This window comes from Pristiophorus japonicus, chromosome 21 (assembly GCF_044704955.1).
Source record: "Pristiophorus japonicus isolate sPriJap1 chromosome 21, sPriJap1.hap1, whole genome shotgun sequence".
Taxonomy (NCBI): Eukaryota; Metazoa; Chordata; class Chondrichthyes; family Pristiophoridae; genus Pristiophorus; species Pristiophorus japonicus.
Window position 1 is genome coordinate 14,389,782 of NC_091997.1, and position 22,604 is coordinate 14,412,385.

Consider the following 22,604-nt stretch of genomic DNA (forward strand, 5'->3'; position numbering starts at 1 on the left):
CCCTCAATTGTGTCCATTTTGCTAGATTGCTGGTCTAATATTCAGTCTTGGATGAGCTGCAATTTCCTCCAGTTATATACTGGGAAGACTAAAGCAATCGTCTTCAGCCCCCACTACAAACACTGCACCCTTGCCACTCATTCCATCTCTCTCCTCGACTGTCTTAGGTTGAACCAGACTATCCAGAACCTCAGTGTCCTATTCGACCATGAGCTGAGCATCAGTCCACTTAGCCTCTTCACCCACCTCTGTAATATCGCCTGTCACTACCCACCTGCTGCTAAAATCCTCATCCATGTCTTTCTCACCTCCAGATTATTGCAATGCTCTCCTGTCCTACCTCCCATTCTTCACCTGCCAAAAACATCAACTCATCCAAACCTCTGCTGCCCATATCACCGCTCACCCATCAATCCCTGCCCTCTGTCTCCCAATAGCTCCAATTTGTATCCCTCTATATAAACCTCCTTCAGCCCAACAACCTCCCCTGCCCCCCAATCTCAGTTTCTCTAACCCTGGCCTATTGGAAATTTCCCCTCCCTTTGTCACCCCATTGGTTTCTGTGCCTTCAGCCACCTAAGCCCCATGCTTGGTAATTCCTTCCCTAAACCCCTCCACATCTCTCTCCTTTTTAAGGTCCTCCTTAAATCTCACTTTGACCAGCTTTTTGTCACTCTACTTAATATCTCCTTCTTCGGCTTGGCGTCCATTTTTCAGATTATTTCTCTGTGAAGCACCTTGGGGTGGTTTTCTACATTCTAGATGCTAAACAAATGCAAGTTATGTTTGTTGTTTATATTAACTGAAATTCATTTGCAACAAGCCAGGACCCCAAATTTGTGATGACAATCTCTATAGCACAATAAACATTTATGGGATTTCACTTTTTAAAAACCAATTCAAATTATTAACAGGATAACTTTAGATATAAAATTAAGTTTATTAAACTAATTTCTGTAGGTAGAGAATTTTAGCAGGTGAATGGAAAGGGCACTAACCATGATTAGCTTTTTGCATCTGACTGCTTCTCAAATGTTGCTGGCAATTCTACATATGCAATTAATTTTCGAATTTAAGTCCTAATGGTTTCATGTTCAGGCATCATACCTTACAGATAGCCATCACTATTTTCAAACAATGTGGTGTAACCTTTACAAGAATAACAAGTTATAGCCAAAATTCCTCACACCATGAAATTCCTGTTTTCAGTTGCAGAAGAGAGTATAGAAATACCTTAGTCTATAAATAAAAAAATCTCCTGGCATCAGGATTTCACAGCTAGACAGAAAATCAGTTCTACCAATAAGCAATCCTTTGAACCCATCATCAAATTTAGTAAGGTCAATTCTCAAAAATAGGATTCCAGGAACACAACTTCAACAGCAAATTGCTATATCTTACCTTACAGATTCTGCTTTCCAGAGTGTAAAATAAATCTCCTCTAAAATTCCTATCTTTCCATCCTTATTAAACAATCACCAATTGTCCTGTTTCCGATTGGCATCATCCAGTTTGCATGGAATCAGACTTCATCAATGATGACATCACTAAGCTGCCTGAAGCAGCCTCTTTTATTCATGAACCTGCTAAGCATACTGGGATATTTAAAATGTCTGCCTCCATTATTTGAATTTGCTTTCCACTTTGGAACCATAATTATGCAATGTTGATTTGTCATTAGATAACCAATATTTTAGGTCCGAACCAAATATGGCTGACCTCTCAAACATCAACCATTTGGAGTGAGACTTAGTTTAAATTATTTTAATAAATCTTTCTTTCAGAAGAAATACACCTCAATGTATTGAAATAGCTCCTGAAATCAGAAATTTCTATTGATCATAAATTTTCACTAACATTTTGACAGCCTTCTATTAATGTAAAAGCATCCTGGAAGCAACCACAGATGTTTCACAACAATTACATTTGGTTTCTTGGTTTGGGAGTGTTAATGCCACCTATAAGGATTCATCATGAAACGAGATTGATGTAATATTTTCAACAGGATTGATGAATTGGGCTAATTAGTCACGAAATTAAAAGTACCTCCCAATTCATGGAGACCTTATTAATAGGAACATATTCAAAATAAATATTTGTTCAGCATAAATTCATCTCCTATAAATGTTATTGGAAAAGTGTTTGGAATCGTTAAAACTGCAATTGTTATGTTATGGGTTCGATTCCAAGCATTACTTCAGTAAAGCCATTATTGATTGAGCTTTAGCAGTACACATTTCAAATAAACAATAGAAAATAATTTAATTGGCATGCAGCTCAAGAGTAGTCCCTCTAATTATGGTGAGTGATGAGATTCTTAGTTGCTTCATTAACAAAGTATCCATGCTAATACTGAATAGATTTTTTTTTACAAACTTTTGTGATTGTCACATAATTATATATAATCTTGGGCAACATCCACAAACATTTTTTAGCAGGGTTTTCTGGATAGTAATTGAGACAGGAAATCCTCTTGGTAAGGGGCTCTGAGGCCCATTGTGGCACCCCCACCAACACCACAGCTGACATCAGATAATTCTTTTATCTTCCAAAGGTGTTGATTCTTTAACAACGTCCTTTCAATAAGCACTGGTACCCTCTAGTACTTGATCTGAATTGTTATTCACATACAATTACTTTAAAGGGAATTATCAGCAGGCTTTTTTGAAAAAATCATGGAGAGCATTACAATTGAGCCCAATGATGTCTTCAGTGATATCCACACACATGCATTTGCCAGCAAGGGTTTGATGATGATGATCAGGTGCTGGAATCCTGTCTGGTTTTTGCCCTGTAAACCAGGGGCCAATTGTAGTGTCCCTGCTGCTACCCATCAGAGATGAGCTAATTCAGCACAACCTGCAATCTTCATAATCTATTTGGCTCAGCTACTTAGTTATCAACTCATTTCTGATAGCTTTGGTTAACAAACTGCTGAGGAAATCCATCGCTTGATTGTGGACTCAGTACCATGCAAACCAGTTAACTGGACTAACAAAAAGATACATTTATAAAACATCTTATCAAACATCTCAAAGTACCTCAAATTGCAATGAATTGAATAAATTCATCAAGTTAGAATTGCAGAAATGTCACATCAGAAATGATTACAAATGACATTTAAGATAGCAAGAGTGAAATTACAAACCCAATAGAACACATGTAACAGGACAAGACAGAAAATGATTAAAAAATGCATTGGAATTATCCTGGAGTTGTACTCATTTTAAAGAATGATGTAACTCGAAATGGGTGCTATTGCTATTGAGTGACCATTTGGTTGGCCTCAGTCTGCCCCATGCAAGAGTCTACCCTCTTCAACATCAAAGAGATCTGTCTCTATTGTTAGTCCTTTACAAAAATCATGATTGGAGCAGCACAGGAGTTGTTTGTGCTTGAGCGCCTGCCATGTTTATTCCAACAACACAAAGGTTACTGCAGCTGCATCTTAACATTTTGTATCAATCCAAAGAATCTGCACAGAATACCAGCAGAGAAACTTCACACGACATTTCTGCCTGTGAAATGCTCTCCCAGAGTGTAATTGCTCCTCTCTTCTAAGGAGAAGTCTAATTGAAGTTAACCATCACTTGCCAAACCAAGGTTGCTGGAGCATACACTAGGCTATGGGAAATCTGTTGCCTGTTAGTACCCCAGTACTGTTTCTCCAAGACTTTCTGTGCTTCCAGCAACAGCAAGCGTCAATTTTGTGAGACATCCGTCCTCGTTATAATTGTCTCCAGCTGCACTGTTGTTACACCATCGTTGATGTATTTGAAAAAAAAAGGAATATTTGGAAGCAGAATGCTGTCAGTGGTAAAGATTACTGCCAGTCGTGCTTGTAATGGAATCTCCATTTTGAAGACTTTTATTTATATAGTGCCTTTCATGACATCCCAAAGCGCTTTACAGCCAATGAAGTACTTTTGAAGTGTAGTCACTGTTGTGATGTAGGAAACACAGCAGCCAATTTGCACACAGCCTGCTCCCACAAACAGCAGTGTGATCATGACCAGATAATATATATATATTCTAAAGTGATGTTGGTTGAGGGATAAATATTGGACAGGACACCAGGGATATTTTATGTCTGATCCAAAATATGGCAACTCTGACAATGCAGTACTCAGCACTGCAGTATAGCCTAGATTTTTGTGCTCAACTCTCTGGAGTGGGACTTCAACCCACAACCTTCTGACTCACAGGAGAGAGTGCTACCAACTGAGCCACAGCTGACACAGGTTCTACCCAGGGCAGGATGAACAGTCATACCACATGTACAGGCCTATAATGTAATTTTAGCTAGCACTGCTGGTCTGTGCAGACTTTACACTGGCTTCAAAGGTTTACAGCCATAAAATGTTGTTAAAACAACCTTTTTAGCATGCTGTTAGAAGAACATGCATTTATATAACACTTACCATGTCCTCAGGATGTCCTAAAATGCTTTGGAATTGAAGTTAGCATCATATATATAAATATGGCAGCCAATTGTCACACAGCCCCCAAATAAACTGTTTCTGGTGAAGGATGAGGGAGGAAGTTGAGCAAGATACCAGTATTCCCTATTCTTCTTTGAATAGTGCCTCTGCTACTTTTAAAAGCTTACCACTGAAAGTCTATCCTTCCCTGTTCTTTGTTCCAAAATGTATTACTTCACATTTTTGACAATTGCATTTGCCACTTATCTTCCCATCCTAACGGTTGTGTCGCAAGATAATGGCTCAAGGGGTTGGGGGTAATACATTAGCATGCATAGAGGATTGGATAACGAACAGAAAACAGAAAGTAGGGATAACCGGGTCATTTTCAAGTTGGCAGGCTGTAACTAGTGGGGTGCCACAAGGATCAGTGCTTGGGCCTCAGCTATTTACAACCTATATTAATGACTTAGATGAAGGGACCAATTGCAATGTATCCAAGTGTGCTGATGATACAAAGCTAGGCGGGAAAGTAAGCTGTGAGGAGGACACAAAGAGCTTGCTAAGGAATATAGACAGGTTAAGTAAGTGGGCAATGTGACAGATGGGGTATAATGTGGGGAAATGTGAGGTTATTCACTTTGGTAGGAAGAATAGAAAAACAGTATTTTTTAAATGGTGAGAAACTATTAAATGTTGGGGCTTCAGAGAGATTTAGGTGTCCGAGTACAGGAAACAGTTGCATGCAGGTACAGCAAGCAATTAGGAAGGCAAATGGCATGTTGGCTTTTATTGCAAGGGGTTGGATTACAAGATTAAGGAAGTCTTGCTACAATTATACAAGGCTTTAGTGAGACCACACCTGGAGTACAGTGTACAGTTTTAGTCTCCTTATCTGAAGGAGGATATACTTGCCTTAGAGACGGTGCAATGAAAGTTCACCATATTGATTCCTGGGATGAGAGGGTTGTCCTATGAGGAGAGATTGAGTAGATTGGGCCTATACTCTCTGGAGTTTAGAAGAATGAGAGATGATCTCAATGAAACATAAAAGATTCTGAGGGGGATTGACAGGGTAGATGCTGAGAGGTTGTTTCCCCTGGCTGGAGAGTTTAGAACTAGGGGGCATAGTTTCAGGATAAGGGATCTGCCATTTAAGACTGAGAAGAGGAGACATTGCTTCACTCAAAGGGTTGTGAATCTTTGGAATTCTCTACCCCAAAGGACTGTGGATGCTCAGTTGTTGAGTATATTCAAGGCTGAGATAAGATAGACTTTTGGACTCGAGGGCAATAAAGGGATATGGGGGATCAGGCGGGAAAGTGGAGTTGAGGTCGAAGATCAGCCATGATCTTATCGAATGGTAGAGTAGGCTCAAGGGGCCGTATGGTCTACTCCTGCTCCTAATTGTTATGTTCTGAACATTCTTGTCCTCCTGTAGTCTTTCATAACCTTTATCAGAGTTTGTCAAATGTCTAAATTGGTGTCATCTGCAAGTATGGATATTGTTCCCACGAATCCTAAGATCAGATCATTTATGTATTTAGTAAGATCTTGCATACCACAAAAGTACAAAAGAGTACACCAAGTTAGATCTAGGATGACATGAATTTCTTAAAGACTCCGTGTCTCTCATTGTTTATCCCTCTGGATGGTGAAATAGCTTGGCAGGGCTATGTGATTGTATTGAGCTCACTGTATATTCTGGAAAGCTGTGTTAGAAAATTCCTTGGTGGGAGAGTTCATTTGCAGATCTTAATTAATAGCATACTTGCTGTGCAAGTAATTTATTGCTATTTCTATGGACTGTTACAAGGATATTAGTACCACAGGGAAAATACTTATAAAGCAAAACCTTTCTTGCAAATTTTAAAGTGTAAATCAATTTAAATCAATTTACCTGGTGAACAGAAATATTTATTTAAGCGCAGTTTGACAGGTAACATAGTTGAGGAATCAATCTGTTCTCTGGATAGGTATCTTAGAATGAAATAGGATAACAGTCTCTAGATTTATAGGCCAGCTGCTCACTAAGCCTCCCCTAAACCAAATGTCAGATTTCCAAGTGGTCACTGGATTAAAACTTCTCACGGGTAGGCGATAGTTTGCAATAATTATCCCAACAGTAATATTCAAATAACAAGAGGAGCACTATATGCCTCAACCAAAGTATCAAACTGCCATAATGACATTCGGTGAATGCTCCTTAAATACCATTTACTTAATATTAATCTTACAAATTGAGCAGCCAAGTAATCTTCAGCTTTTTCTCCCTCCCATTATCATTAAGGCCCTGATTTCTGTTGAGGTATGGTTCCACTGACCCAGCCAGGTTGGTACTGCCCCGAACTGGTGATTCTTCATATGCGAGAGCTTCGAGAGTGCAGGGCATCACAGTGGGACCCCTATCCTACCAACACCAACATATACCCTTTCCAGTGAAGTCACTGGGTTGCAATTAGAAGTGAGAACAATGACTAATTATTTTCCCTGTTTAGTCCAGGGGTGCTGAAGTGAACTGAAGAAGCCTTACTACTGCCCACTGTAGTCTGGAGCTCAAGAGTTGGACCACCTTATCTGTGGGCTGAAGAATTTATCAACATTTTTTAATAACATTTTCACAGCACCACAAATTGCATAAAAATATTCCAGAGCCACTATCACTGTGGAAGTCTTTCTGTTTATCAGAAAGGAGATGATTCTCCTCCTTTTCCCCTGGTGCCAAAAGTAAACCATTCCTTGATTTGTCAGCATGTTAAACTTCACTCAACATTTTACATTCTAAAAATGAATACAGTTGATGATTGGAGATACAAACACACATATTTTGCCAGAAACAAATTATTTTATTTACACAAACACTAATGTTATAACATGATACAAAATACTGGACTCCAAACAATACAGAAAGGGAAGATGGAGTGAGAGAGGGAGGAGGAAATTTGAGATTTACATCAGTTTGAATGTGACAAAAATTATAAACAACTGCTACAACACAATACTGTTAATAAATCACTATACACACACGTAGCACTGCACCTAAATACAGACATTTAACTTATTGACAATTCTATTAGTGACACTGGGTGGTGTCAATGGATACAAAACAATAAAAATGTGGTTTAAATGCAAATGTAACAATTTTTGTAGTTATACATTTGAAAATAAATTCAAATAAATTGTTGCCAACACAGCAAGGAAATGGTTATAGACAGACTGTTTCACCACATCGATACATCCATCCTCCAGTAGATTCTAGATAAAGGCTTTTTTTACCCCATCGGAACAAATATATATCAAGGCAGAATAAAATCAACAGGAATAAATTGTTCCATAGTCAATTATAGTTACCAAGACTGTATTGGTGAAAAGGTTACAGCAACACAGTACAATTTAATAACACAAGCCATAATCTGCACTCTGCTGTAATACAGTGTAATGCAAGCTGTCAACAAAACTTGCTTCTTTGTTCCTCCAACAGAAATGTCTATTATAATTTGAACACCAAGCTATACCCCAGTGGAAAATCTAGCATAAGGAGTTTTGGCAAAGCAACTTTTGCACCTGTAGAGAATCTTAAAAGGGAAATAATGACTGTAACTCTCCCAGTTAGAACGCTTATATGAACTAGGTAATTAATTAGAATGGCCTTTTCATTTACATTTTTTATATAGAATTTGATTCTTCTGTTGAAGGTGTTTGATGGAACCAAAAATATTATGAAGCAAGTTCATCTATCACTAAAATCTACAGGGTTGGCCCTGGAAGTAGCATTTTCCAGACACTAGGCACACATTGGAAAAATCAATATTTGTACAGGAAACCCAGTTTCACTGTTTAAAACACATTACCTTCTCCATCTTACAGCTGAGCAGTCATGCTATATTCATCTTTAAACTGTATTAAAAACAATGTAACAGCACAATTTTTTTGTACAAACATTAAGATCTGAACAAATAATTTAAACAACCTCCCATCTTTACCTCAATCTTGTACATTTATAAGGTCACCATGAAATCCACATTTCATTTCAAATCACACTAACTTTAGCTAACAAAAATCGCTCCTTTCATCTTGAAAGCTAATAGGTTAATGCTGCAGCATTCTCATGGTCAGAAAAGCCCATCCAGTGGACCCCAAAATCAAAGCAACTTCTTGTTAAAACTTTCCATCACTTCATAAATAAAGGAATGAAAACAGGATTCAACTAAAACTGAAAAAGAGGAATGTACGCACAACTGTTAAAACCGGAATCTTCAATTGCATTCCAGCTCAGATTTTAACATTACTATATCCACCCAAAGTCATTATTGAAAAAGTTATAGTATTTATCCACCCAAACAGCAGCAAATCTATGAATTTAAACAATATATTCTATATATACAATATTTATATTGTATGTCTTTAAGCCAGAAATGTAAAATATATTTTGTTTACTAAAATACATCAATACCAAGCTGCTTGCGTGAAAAAAACACCATTTTACAAAATTCACGTCAATGTTGCAGATGGCAAGTAAAGCTTCATTTACTGTTGTGAAATGCACGGACTGCACTTGTATTACCTTCGACGGCCAACCCAAGTACGGCAGCAAATCTCTAGTTAACCTGTATTGAGAGGCCCAGCCTTTCACTTCAAACATTTACAGATTCACTGAATCAATCTTATAGCTGTCTGTCTACCGATCACAACTCCTACCATGTACAACACAGGTCCAGTCTGTCATTCAAGGTCTTTTTGATGGTATTTTCTATTTATGTGAATATTGGTTTAACAGCAGGACAAAGTCCACAAACATTCATTCAGTCATGGTGTCTCTCACCTATTTCTCATCTAGTAACACAACTTTTTTCCTACTGGTGAAACTATAAAGCCTACCTCTCTATAATCTCTACATTATTAAATATTTAAGTTTTTTTTGCACAAACCAATTTGTGAAACTCCTTCATTTTTTTACCAGGGCTCGCAACTTGGTTTCTTAAATCAACTATTTTACCATGTTTTGGATTAACTGCCAAGGTAGTAAAAAGTTCTGACCTTTTAAACACTAAATCAACCTTTAAAATTTAATGAAATAGTGAAATCCCCTATCCACTGTCCAACTACTCCAATTACTTGTTTACTGAGCTGTCTGAGTAAGCCTTTAAAAAGCACGAATCTGTACAACTCATACTGCATAATGCATCAGTTCAGTCACACAAAAAATTATCAGGGTTATCAATTTGCTTCCATCTGGACGTTACATTTAATGCCACAATTCAACAACCATTGTACCCGCACTGTTAAAATCCTGCCGACTTAATTCGTTTGCTTTTTAGTTTTGGAAAAGCATCAAGATAAAACATACATTGTCACTAATGGCCTTCTTGATTGAAATATAAGGACTGAATTCTACCAATTATGAGTTAGGTGCTCAAATTAAACACTATTCTTTGTGAAGGAAAATGGTTAAAAGAACCTCTTAGAAATTCAGTTGAAAATATTCCAAAGTTAGACCTGCAGTTCAAAAAACTCAGTCTGGTTCTCCTTGCCAGGTGAACCTCAATACAAAAAGCAAACAGCAGACCACCTTACCCAGCAGAAACTGCAATCCCCTTAAACATGTATTAGGAGTAAAAAAAAAAGACAAAAATAACAATTTTCAGAATATATAAACAATAAAATTGTATGAAAATTATATTGAGTTAACCTCTCTTTTTAAATTTTAAAGCTTTTAAGGTAACAAAGAAGGGAAGCAAAATTAGGCTTCTTCAAAGAGCAACTGGAGAACCTCAAAGGATATACACGACAATATTACAAGACTATTTACACAACTAAAACAAAACTCATCAAGATAACAATTGGTCATCAGCAAATACACAAATAAAGTTTAAGAAATATTACAAAAAGAAATAAATAAATCAAACCAAATGTTTATACAGAGAGGGGTGTTGTTCATCATTGTGATTAAAAGTAGCTGAAGATTTCTCAGTCGGGTGATCATGTCATTTTTGACCACGTTCCAAAAACCAACAGCAGTATTTCATTGATGTAAATTAAGGCATTTAAAATGAAGTTGTGAGTTTCAACCACTTTTTTTTTTAAAAAGGCACAAATTTCCTTTCAATTCTCCTGACAAAATTATTATGCTGCTTCCTCTCCATCCCTTTTTCTTTCCTGCTTTTCAACATCCTCTAGGAAGCAGACTTATCAACTCTCATAAGCATTTCAAACACTAACATCTTACCCACTGCACTTAGGCTAGGGATCTGAAATCAAAGCCTCGAGTGTTTTGTAACCTTTAAAACATTATTCTCCCTTAAGGGAGAACAGATGAACTTTGAAGAAATACAAAGCTGCGGTGTCCCTTTAAACTCTTCCAATTTCAGGTCTTCAAATACAGACAGATTGGCTAGTGAATCTAGCTTGAAGACTAGATGTTTTTCACAACAGTTCAAGTTCAATACAATAACACTGTCAGAGGCAGACAATGGGCACTGTATGTCTGATAGACTTTAAAGGAGGTTACAATAAAGATTCACACAGGTGACAGTAATATGACCATTGGCACTTTACATTGCTGGCTCTTCTTCCATTGGTTCATCACCTTGCCTAAAAAAGTAGAAAAATAAAGAGCATGTACAAAAGATCTTCTAGTAGAAGTGATCAGAAATAGATAACTAAAAAGTTTCAGACCAAGTTTTCTGTATTGATATTTTAAAAAAAAAAGAGTTCTTTTATTTCAGTTCATTTAAAAAAAAAATATCCCCGGAAATTTTGCATTTTTAGTTTAAACTATCCAGTTGACCAGTGAGGAACACACATATTTTCTGGGTGAATGAGGGAAAGATTCATGGCAAAAAAAAATAAACTCAGCACGTGCATTCACTTGCACTTTTCTGTTAGCTAGAAAGGTAGGCTTTAAATTTATTTAGGCTACATATATAAATATTTTTCAAATCACACCACACTTTATGGGTAGCTAAAAATAACCAAATTTCATGACTGTCAGAAATAGAGATTCCAGGGATCAGTTAGTTAGAAAATCGGTTCCATTTCAGGTGAAAAAAATCAAATGATTAGAATTACAGACTATTGATAATTCAAAATCATTTGTGCACTAATTCTTTTTCAGTTATCCAATAACTTGAATGAATCAATGTAAATAACACAAGAAAGTGGGAATTTAATGCTATAAAACAGAATGACCAGATTTCAATCAAGTAATTTTGAATTACGAGGGAAGAACTGTACTTTAACCCCCCAGAATTAATTGAAAGAAACTGAAAATGAAGATTACACAGATATGTCATGGCTAGAAATGGAATAAATTCAACTGAACTCTTATACTAATAAAGGCTAATCTAGGGCTACTGTGGAGAATAATCCAATGGCCTCACCTAGATTAGACAAACTTGCAGCTTCACTGCCCATGTGTTGAGGTCAGGACTACTAGTTGTTTGAACATGGTATCACATCTGGAACTATCAGGTATTCTATTTATACAATGAAATCAGTGCTGAGCAATGCCAGCAGATATTAAACTTTAATGGTTCAAAGTCAACTGTACATAAATCAATCCATCTGGTGTGGGTCCTGACAGGTACTGAAACTTCAACGCATGATTTCCCCCCTACTAAGCAACCTTAATTCTTTTTTTAAAAAAAAAGGTGCCTGTGTAAGCTCAGAAAGGTTATTCAGTGAGTAGCTGAGCCATACAGACTAGTAAGATCCCAGGCTTGACCCCAGTCCGTTATCTGATATCAACAGGAGTGGCAATAGGGTTTCTACAATCTGCTGCAGCGATTCTGGGTTAGGGAATGGAGAAATAAGGAGCGATTCCTGCTCTTGATTGCTATTCTGTGACCAATTTTGTAAAGCGCATGTGTGCAGACATTGAATGAGGATAGGATCAGGCTCGGCTGCAATGATCCCAAGATCAAATAGACTGCCAATATGGAAGGGCAATTGGCTCTTGTTGAATGAAACCCCACTGAAGAATTAAAGCCTCGATGTGAGGAGAGCAGGAGAGAAAAATTGACAAAGTGACTATCGACATTTCTGCAACCTATTTATTAGTTCACTTCATTAACAAAATGAAGATTAATCTCTCCTGCCTTCCATCCTATCACACACCTTCCCTTTTGTTCTTTCCTCCCCTCTCTCTGTGCTTGCTTAAAACTAGTTACATCTCTAACTTTATCCAGTTCTGATGAAAGGTCATCGACCAGAAACGTCAACTCTGTTTCACTCTCCACAGATTCTGCCTGACCTGCTGAGCGTTTCCAGCATTTTCGGTTTTCAATAACTATGAACATGGTTTGCCACAGATTTATCTCCAGGTTTGCTGGCAGTGCCTTTTGACTTAAAATGTCCAGTGTTTACCAAGCACATTTCTCACAGTGCAACAGCCATTTACTTCAGCTGTTGCCAGAAAACCAGGGAGCAGAAGGCAGTAATACTGCCAGTGGGAACATAAATTTATACATTTATGCCATGCTGGGAGGAGTCCTGCCATATTAATGAGTAAAGGCTACAGGCCATAATCATGGCTACAGTGATCTAGAGGTGTAGACCATTCAAAGTATTGGTAAACAAAAGACACGATCCCCATAGATCTGATTCTGCCACTATTAGTACTTTTATGGAGAGAGATTAACTGGTGATGGGTTGACAGCCTCTTGGTAAGTCTCATTTGCTGAGCCTTACCAATCGCCCGAGAAGAATTAATGGGGTCGAGAGACGGGGGAACAACTAGCATTGGTAAAAGCAGATTAAACTCGAATAAAATCAATTTAGCAGTACCTCTCCCACCAATGACAGGAATAACCATGCTCACTCTTTTCCTAAAGGACGTAACTGTTGCCAACAAAATACAGTAGTTGTGCACGCACAGTACCAGTGTTTGTTGTACGTTCTCACCAGACTGCCCACAAATTGGTGAGAGAGAAAGGAGAGGAGCAGGTGGGGAAGAGAGATCGCTGCTGCCGAACTGAGACGCGTCAGGAGAAGAAAATAAAAATTAAAAGTTGAATTTGTGTTTCTATCGGCTTATGAAAGTTAACATTTATGAGCTGCCGAACTGGGCCAAAAATAAAATAAAGATTAAAAGTTGAATTGGTGTTCCTATCGGCTTATGAAAGTTACCATTTATGCGTGGAGTGCTTCTGCACAGCTTCTGGTTTGCTGGCAGCAGTCACTCAGCTGAAAAAGCAGTTAACATAACTTCACTATTTAAAAAAAACAAAATCAAGTTTAATGATCCAGTTACCTGGCCTCTGGTTCAGAATTGCCCTGCTCAGTATCTACTGACAGAGAGGCTAATGCTGTAACAGTTTCTGCTTCTTCTTTTTCATGCTTTTGGGCCTCTAGCAGTGAGTAGCTTACTGTGGGAGCACAGCGCTTCACCGAACTCCAGTGTTTGCCTGAAAGTCAAATCACAATGGCTTGGAACATTTGTCAAATGCTTAACTTTAATGTGGCACAAACTAACAACTATAACCAATATATAGTGTAAATAACTATCAATGCTGTAAACGGATATAAAATGTGACAACTGTGTCCCATGCAGCAATTGCATAACAACCATCCTTTCTCCAGTCAAAGTAGAGAAGGCAATTAAGAGAAAGACTACAATCATTTCAGATCACAGCTGAGCCTGATCATATTCTCACCCAACCTCGGTACATACGCACCTTCCAGCACGGGTGGCTCCCTTCCATAACCCTATCCCAAAGGTGCTGAGGCCGAGGTCAGCTAACTAATCGGCACAGACCAGAAGCAAACAGGAGACTTTCCGGTCCATAGGGCTCACTTGTAAGCTGGCTTTGCCAATTAAGCCGCTGGAAAAGCCTCAGCAATGTCTCCATTCACAAAGTGAGCTAGGATGGCACAGTGTGTTCATTGCCAGTCTGGCCTAACTCAGGACCATTTTGTAGTTGAATGAATATGTTCACTGAGCTCCTCCGCAAATGCAGCTCTATTCCCTGGCGTGAGGCAGATGTGTAAGCAAAGGACAGTTCTGCATGTCCAGAACTGCTTCAAATGGAGGCAGTTTTACACATGTCAATGGGCATTACTCTGTTTATATTGCAGGGTAGAATTCAGAGCACTGGTGGCAACAAAACAACAACTGCGCATGCACCTTTGAGATTGTTAATCAACTGCGAACATGCAAGCACCACTAATTTTGTGGCTCCCGATATTCTCTCAAATTGATGGTCCGCAGAGGGCAGAAATACAAAAAATTCATACGGGCATTGAGTCCTCAGAACAAATGACAGGGACTCACGTGGTTGTTTATGTAAGCTTCTGGTGGCACAGTGCCTCCATAGGTATGGGGAAAACACACCACTTGAGGTGGTCCTCTGCACTGTGGGAGGCACTATCATCAGTTCATTTTTATTATAGCACTGCTGCCCAAGTCAGGGCTGCAGCTGCTGGCAGTGTGGTAATATAAAGGCAGCTATAAAGAGCTGCCATTTTGGAATTTAAATTGTAAATTTGTTCAACTAAGTACTTTCAAACAGTTGATCAAGCAAAAGGAAAAATAACTCGCCAGTATTACTGTCATACAGCCATATGCACAAGATATTCAAGCATCACATCAACGTGTGTATAAGCTGTTACTCACAGCGAGACAACTTACTCTGAATTTCAATAACTTTCTCTAGTGATGCTGCTGCATTCGCATTGGGTTTTTGTTGAAGTATTTCTTGAGGAAGAGGATCCAGCTGGTGAGATTTATTACAAAAAATATGAATAATGTACCATTATATACATACACGTTAATTTCTCCTGCATTGCTTGGAAATAAATAACCTTGTCAGTTTTATTTTCTGATGTCAGAAAGTGCACAAAATCCCCACAAATTTCATCATTCATCCATCATTTTAAGTTACAAATGTTATATGGGCTAGAAATTCGGTTTTCGAAAACGGTATTTTTGCGCTAAAATTACTGTTTTTGCTTTGCTACCGTTGGTAGCCCGGTTATTCAACCTTTAATTTGCGCAGCAGTAAAAACCGGCGTTGCATGAGGATTTGCGCCGCAAATTTCGGCAACTTTAGTCCGAGGCAGATAGCGCTGCGAGAAAGGTCTTGGGAGAGGGGAAACCTCCCCCCCCCTCCAAAAATTGGAAAAAACAAAAAAAAAATTCACAAAACCCTTACCTACTAAATTGCTGAAAACGAAATGAATAAAAACTTTAACTTATCTTTTTTTTTTGCAGGTCTTCATACTTACTGCTGCTGGCTGGGCTGCAAGGCAGGTTTTTCTGTGTCGGTATTCTGGGCGCAGAATACGGTGCAGAGAGCCAATTTTAGGGCGAAAACGGCGGTGCTCCTCTCCCCAGCGGTACGTGGAAAGCGCCGCCACAAAAAGGTGCCCAAAGTTCCCGCCGACTGGTTTTTCGCCAAATATGGTGAAATATTGCCAAAAACCCGATCGCAAAGTCGGCGAATTTCTAGCCCTTAGTCTTCTATTAGCTGAATTTGTAATGCATTCTCAACCACTCAAGAGTTATATGCATGTATGTTTACAAAACAAATAGATTGAATGGGAAAAATCAAATGTCCTAAAGACTAAATGAGACTTTAACTGAATCCCTGCAATTTTTTTTAATGACAATCTATTACTTTTAAAGTACATTCTGTGCTCCAGTATATCAAGCAAGGATTGTCAGTTTAGCGCCTATGCCCGTTAAGTTAAAGTAGTATGTTTACAGCATGATCTGGTTTTGATTTTGACTGTTCTGCATACCTCATTACCCAGCAGGGCTGAAACACAGGACTCGGATGCATCACAGATGGCAGTGAGATCATGTCCTCCTTCCAAAGCAAGAACCACACGTCCTGCAGCTAGCTTCATCAGCTGTTTGGTCAGGTAGCCAAAACCTGAGAGAAAAATATATATGAAGTACACAGACCATCAATGGAACACCTTTCTTCTCGCAAATCCATTTTCTATACACAACATTTTGAGAATGGTTTATACGGAAATACACCCCATCATTAAGTGAAATCATGCCCTTGAATATAATTAGGATAATTAAAAACACATAGTAATGCGAAATTCACTCTTTTTGCCTAATCCTTTGAAAATACACACATATATAATGTTCGCTTTGTTCATGATTAAAACTATTTTGATTTGACAAAATCTATGATACAATGCAAAAGTCCTTTAAATATTTTGAGTTTTACTTCTAACTGTGAAATGTTGCTTACAACAATCACGTTAATATAAAAGGAGTCATGGCGGTGAGCGTTTACGGATAAAAAATTTAAAAACTCACATCTATGAAATCTAGCTGCCTTTCATACACATGTACAAACCAATTTTGGTGCATACTAATATTAATTTAATGGAAAGGTTTTTCACAATTAGAGATCACTGACATTTTGATTATAAGTTTAACAATTTGGCTAATTATTGTAATTTAAAGCCAAATAAATACAGAAAACATTAATCGTATAGAGTTATTCTTTTAAATTACTGTATAGGTCCAGTTAATGTCAACAGGCAAAGAGCAAATGAGATAAAAACTGATTTAGTTAAATTGTGTTGTGTAAATTGTGTTTTAATTTTGTATTGGGTCACAACATACATGGTTTATGAGTTTCACCACATACAAATGATCCACAAATCTGCATGGGGGGGAGGGGGGGGGGGGGAAAGAGGGCAATTGTTTTCTAGAAAATGTACAATTCTGCAAGTAGTATGATGAATCTGGACATCATTTAATTGTACACTTACAGCTGATTTAATGGGAAAAATCACAGGATCAAAGCTATTCAATATTGATCAAGCTATTCTGATTTGCACCCTGTTTGCCATATAAACATGCAGGGTTCATCACAAAGTTTGATTAGCGATAGGTTTTTGAAGGGCAAGTTTTTAAGGGCAAGTGTAAATAAAAAATAAAGGTTTCAATTCCACAGTGCATGACAAAGAATAAGAAGAAACAGTTCTGAAGTATTATGCATTCCAACTTGATTTAAATGGGAGCAGTAATGGTTTATGTATTTTTGAAAGCACTTTGTAGGTATATTAAAATGCTTCTTTGAAATGAGGCCATTTCATTGGTATATTAAAACACTTTCTTCAAACCTTTTCTTTTTCAGAATTAAGATCAAAGGTAGTGAAAGAATAAGCACAATACAAAGCATTGCACATTTATGGAACGAGTTATTTAATATTACAAAAAGCTGTAATGTATGCATTACCTTTGCTCACTAGGAGCTCATATAAAATGGGTAACAGTTTTGTATTCAAGTGCATGTGGTTGCTCTATTGCTGGTAGCTTGCTGGGTGGAAATGGAAAAGGCTCGACACTGCATACTACAAACATCACTGTATTCAACGAAGGGTTCTCTCTTCAGCTGCTTTTATACTGGCAATTGCGGAGGTCAGATTCTGGGAGATTAGCATCAATGAACCAGCTCCTGGTGATTACACTACTACCATGTAAAAAAAAGTCTACCATCCTGCATCTAGGCTAAGTGAACTGGACGCTGTAGTGTAAACGGCAGCAACCAGCTCATGGATGCTGGTCTCCCAGATTTTAACTTAAACAAGCAACACTATAAAAGCAGCTTACATCTGGAAGTACTATGGTTCAAATTTAACATTCATCTTTTCCCCAGCTTCTTCTTTACATTTTATTCTGTATATTGTGGTACTTAAACTTAAACTATACTTTCTAATTTGAAGAAATAGCTCAATCTGAATCCACACATGCATTTAATTAATGATGCTTTCGTTTTATGCACTCAGTCAAAAAGAGGGAAACAGAATTACTTATTTATTTAAAAAATTGTACTGGTGGTATACATTCTGTTTTTTGTTCTGGTAACAGTTTTAAAGTAGACCTGCAGGCTCAATTCAAGAAATTCTAAGTTGGAAATTATATTTTTATATAATTTAAAGAGAGTTTTAAATAAACAGGACGTAAAATAATTTCTGCACAGTAAACATATAGAAACTGCATTCCATTTTTTAAAGCTGAAAAGGGTATTTAGTGTTTCAAGTACTGCATGGCCTGAGATACCAACAAAAATAATGAGTACTGGATTATTCCTACAGGCTAGAACATGGGCGTGATAGATTCTCATCATCCCCCCCAAAAGAGTGATGACTACAATGATTTAAAGCAGCGTTTTTTAAACTTATGGAGGAACCACTACAAATACTGGCACACTCCTGGGAGCTTCCGTCCTAACTGCTGCAAGATATTTTCAGCTACCCAAAGGAAAAAAAGTGCTATTGTTGCAGAAAACATATTTATTCATAAATCTGTCCATCCATTGTGTTCTGCCCTAGGGAAGATGCTAACTCAGGTCTCACACGAGATCCTTGCAGTTTTTATCTCCGAGGTGGGCTGCAACCAAGGCTAATGAGCCCAAGCTACTCTTTACGATGGGGGTGGGGCGATCCGTACATCAAATGTAAGTACTTCAATCCAGTTTTCAGAGCCACCGCTCTGGTTTCTGCTCGTTGAGGTTGCTGGCGTGGGGCCCACACCCTCCCCTTCTGACTCGGGCAGGAGTACTAATGCTGGGCCAGTGGTCATTCTGTCCGGACGAGAGTCCACGGCTGGATGTCAATTCTGTATTTAGAGACCGCATATTCTAGTCTTCAATCACCGGGGCTGTTTGGAGTGGGGCTTGAATCTTCACCTTCTGACTCAGAGGTGGAAATGCTAACATTAAGACGAAGGCTCACCTTTCAGTAACATACTCAGGAATGGAAATAATATAAGTCAACAATTACAGAAAAAGTATAGAATATAAAAATCTCATGACACCTGATGTATCTGACCCAGAATGACAGACATCTGATAACTTTTCAGATCCCCTGGGATCCCTTCGGGGACTCGAGTTTGGAAACTTACGAATTAAGGACCTCAACAATAATACATTAGGCCTGGCAGAGTAACTTTCAGGATACAATTTTTAATGTTACAACTTACACTTGGCTGTTGCAGAGTATCCACCAAGTGGTGAGGGATGTCCTTCTACAGCATCAAAGCCAGCAGACACCAGCACAACATCAGGAGAAAACTCATTGGCTATGGGCATCACAACAGTCCTAAAAAATAATACATCAAATAGCATAATATCCAATCGCAGATAAACCTATCTGCTTTATATTCACAGGCCATACGTGGCTATAGTTGCAGTAGCCATAGGAAGCACTATTTAGTCTCTAGAATTTTCACTCTTAATAGTTAAAAGGAAAATCCTGCCCCTTTTCAAATTTATCTCTCTGGAACAGAGTTTACTTACTTTTCATTTTAAGTACTAACAGGTTTAATTTTTAATAGTTTTCAATTTCAGCTCATACAGATTTACAAAAGGGACACTGTCTCTTTAATGCCATTCAGGAAGCAGTTTGCTAAAACACAAGTATGAGTTCATGCCCATGAAATGGTTGAACAGTAGGTGGCTGCTACTCACATTTAAGCGACTCTGGACTAACAAATAACACATGCCCATATGGTGTAAACTTTAGCCCAACAGCATTTTATCATCAATTGTGTTGGCACCATGGCATATAGAAAGCACATGCAATTCTAGGAACTGTGTACCCAAGATAGATTTTTTTTCCACAATGTCTGAAAATCAATTTGAAAGCAAATTATTTCTACTTGAAGTTTTCAATCTAAGAGTTAATTCAACTTGTATAACTTGAAGAACACAATGCTCTAAATGCATTATGCAGCATAGTATGGAGCCACACTGTCCAGGAAGATCCCAGGTTCAATCCTTGATCTCTACCAAGTTAGTTGATCTAAACTGTGGCAATGGTGAAGACACTAAAATTTGCCTCAATGTCTTCCAAGCTTGGGTGGGGCAGGGAAAGCAAATGCAAGGGCATTCTGTTGAGCCTCCAGCTTCCAATTGCTGTCCAGTGACCTCTGCTTTAAATTGCGCATATGTAGCTGTCCAATAAGGACAGGATCCACCTCAGTTGTAATAACCCCCATGGTCAAATAGGTCTATGCATGAAGAATTGTCACCAGGCAAGATATCAATGAGCTGTCAGAACACATGGAACTTAACCACAATGAGTTACCACCTTCAGGAAAAGAAGGAATAAACTCCATCTATTCTGCTGTTGGTTTTCAATCTATAAAAACTCTCATAGAAATCATGAATATGTTTCAACAGAGGAAAGGAGCACATATGCAGTTATAACCATCCTTTCTCTTTAGGAAGCACCAAATGCATGACCCCAAACACAGTGGAAACATGCCTGCTCAGCTGGCCTCTTGGTGCATACCATCCGAGGACAGCAGTATATTGGTCACTTCTAGTCAACAAAACTGAAGTTCTGATGACAAACACAAGGTACTTATACAAGCAGCATTTTTAGCAACAGTACATGTATTGAGTCTACTAAGAATTTACAATAAACAGTGACGTCTAAGAAAAGCCGGCTCTTTAACTCAAACAATTTAAATAAAACTTGCTTGCAACAGTTCAAAATGATGCTGCAAAACTGCAACTCAATTTGTCTACCATCATCTTTACTATTATTAAAGACCTTGTTATAAGTGCAGCAATGCTTGCACCTTTTTTTTGTTTGCAAACAAGCAAACAGCAGACATATGGCCTTTAAAGTCAGTAAAAGTCAGCTGAACTTCAATGATTGAAAACAGCACCGGGATAATTTTCGAACATCAAACAATGATGGCCTCTAAGACAGCAGCTGGAACTACACAAGTGTAAGAACAAACCTAAGTCTACAAAATTTGTGATATGCTGGGTATGCAAAAAGGAAAAAGGGCAGCCTTCTGGATTTCATTATATTCAATTATCTGATCCAACTCCAGCCTGACCCTGTAGCATGCAAGCAAGGAAATTTGGCTTCTAGTCTGTTTAGTGTTATCCTGCCCGAGGCTCTTGACCATTTCCTGGAAGCCCCCCTTTCCCAAATGTTAGTTCCTTTGAATAAAATGTTTTCCTGAATTCTATAGACTTTTTTTTTTTAAAAAACATGTGCTTTATTAGATTCTTTTCCAGAATCAACTGATTTAAGAAGTATTTATATAGTTCTTGTGAGCGTAAACTAGATTGGTACATGACTAAATACGCAACTTGTATAATTAGCAATCCCAGCCCAGCTACTCCAGTTAAAATTGTTGCAGTGCTAATTACATGCAGGTGAACACCTGAAGCAATATTCTAAGCCTGATTTCACTGAAAGTAAAATAATTACAAGGTTCAGAAAAATAACTTAATTGTAGCAATCAATCAATATTTAATCCTCAGGCTTTTAAATTGAAGCGTTTTTGTGTGATGCTTAATGAATTTGCCTCTATTTTAATTGCATTATTTATTTTACTAGAAGACTGTTAGATACAGGGCACTATGAATAAACAAAGGAAGACATGTAGGTGGTGAGAGGGTGCGTGGGTGCTGAGAGAAATGTCAGGTGTATGCTATTATTGAGGAAAAACATTTTCTAATTTTGATACCAGAAACTGTTTTCAGACAATAACTCCATGTAATGAAAGCTCACCTGAAAGCTGTCAAGTACTCCACATCTCCATTAGAGGGATCCACACCACCTGTCCAAGCAATGTTGACATTGAATCCTACTCCAGGTCCCGTTCCAACCTTAAAGTCATGAAACAAAGGAAGATGTCTGTAAACAAACCTTTAAAAAGAAATCATAACCAGCAGATGCAATTTTTTTTTAATGTAAAATCTTGCTCACTAAGTTTAATTACTCGAACAGCTCCAAGGAAGATTTGGATATGAGCGATGGTAAAACATTACAGCCTACCCGATTTATTGCCTTAGGCCCAACACTATGCGTAACAAACTGAAATACAAAATTGATCTATTGACAAGCTGGTGAATGCTTTTATTGTGTAATGTGTCTGCAAATTCCCCTCATTCCAGTATAGATATGATAGAGCGACGAGCCTGAGGTATTTTGGCAAGTTGTCCTTCAAGGGGAAATCATGAATCAAAGATATGATGTGGAAAAAATCTTGGGCGACAAAGGAATAGCTGTATTTGGATGGAGTCAAATGTAATGGATCCTCCTCCCAAAACAAGTTTTGATTCCGAGTGAGGAATTCCATTATATCTTTGCACTGTGTCAGAAAATACAGTGTGTTCAGTAGTAATGCTTCTTTAAAAAATATTGATGATCTAGTTATGATAAAGTCCTGTCTGTACAATGGTTTGC

General features: G+C 38.0%; 1 protein-coding gene across 12 annotated transcripts in view; it reads right to left on the reverse strand.

Annotated features, from left to right (window-relative positions):
* Positions 1 to 7,255: 7,255 nt before the first annotated feature.
* Positions 7,256 to 22,604, reverse strand: part of hdac5 (histone deacetylase 5) — a 338,699-nt gene continuing 323,350 nt past the window's right edge. For all 12 annotated transcript variants that reach the window (XM_070864414.1, XM_070864416.1, XM_070864417.1 and 9 more), the window contains 6 exons: positions 21,927 to 22,024; positions 19,372 to 19,490; positions 16,161 to 16,294; positions 15,049 to 15,133; positions 13,672 to 13,825; positions 7,256 to 11,012 (listed from right to left, as the gene is read on the reverse strand). In XM_070864414.1, the coding sequence (XP_070720515.1) occupies positions 10,973 to 11,012; positions 13,672 to 13,825; positions 15,049 to 15,133; positions 16,161 to 16,294; positions 19,372 to 19,490; positions 21,927 to 22,024 (630 nt within the window). In that variant the 3' untranslated portion in view covers positions 7,256 to 10,972. The remainder of the gene's footprint in view (positions 11,013 to 13,671; positions 13,826 to 15,048; positions 15,134 to 16,160; positions 16,295 to 19,371; positions 19,491 to 21,926; positions 22,025 to 22,604) is intronic.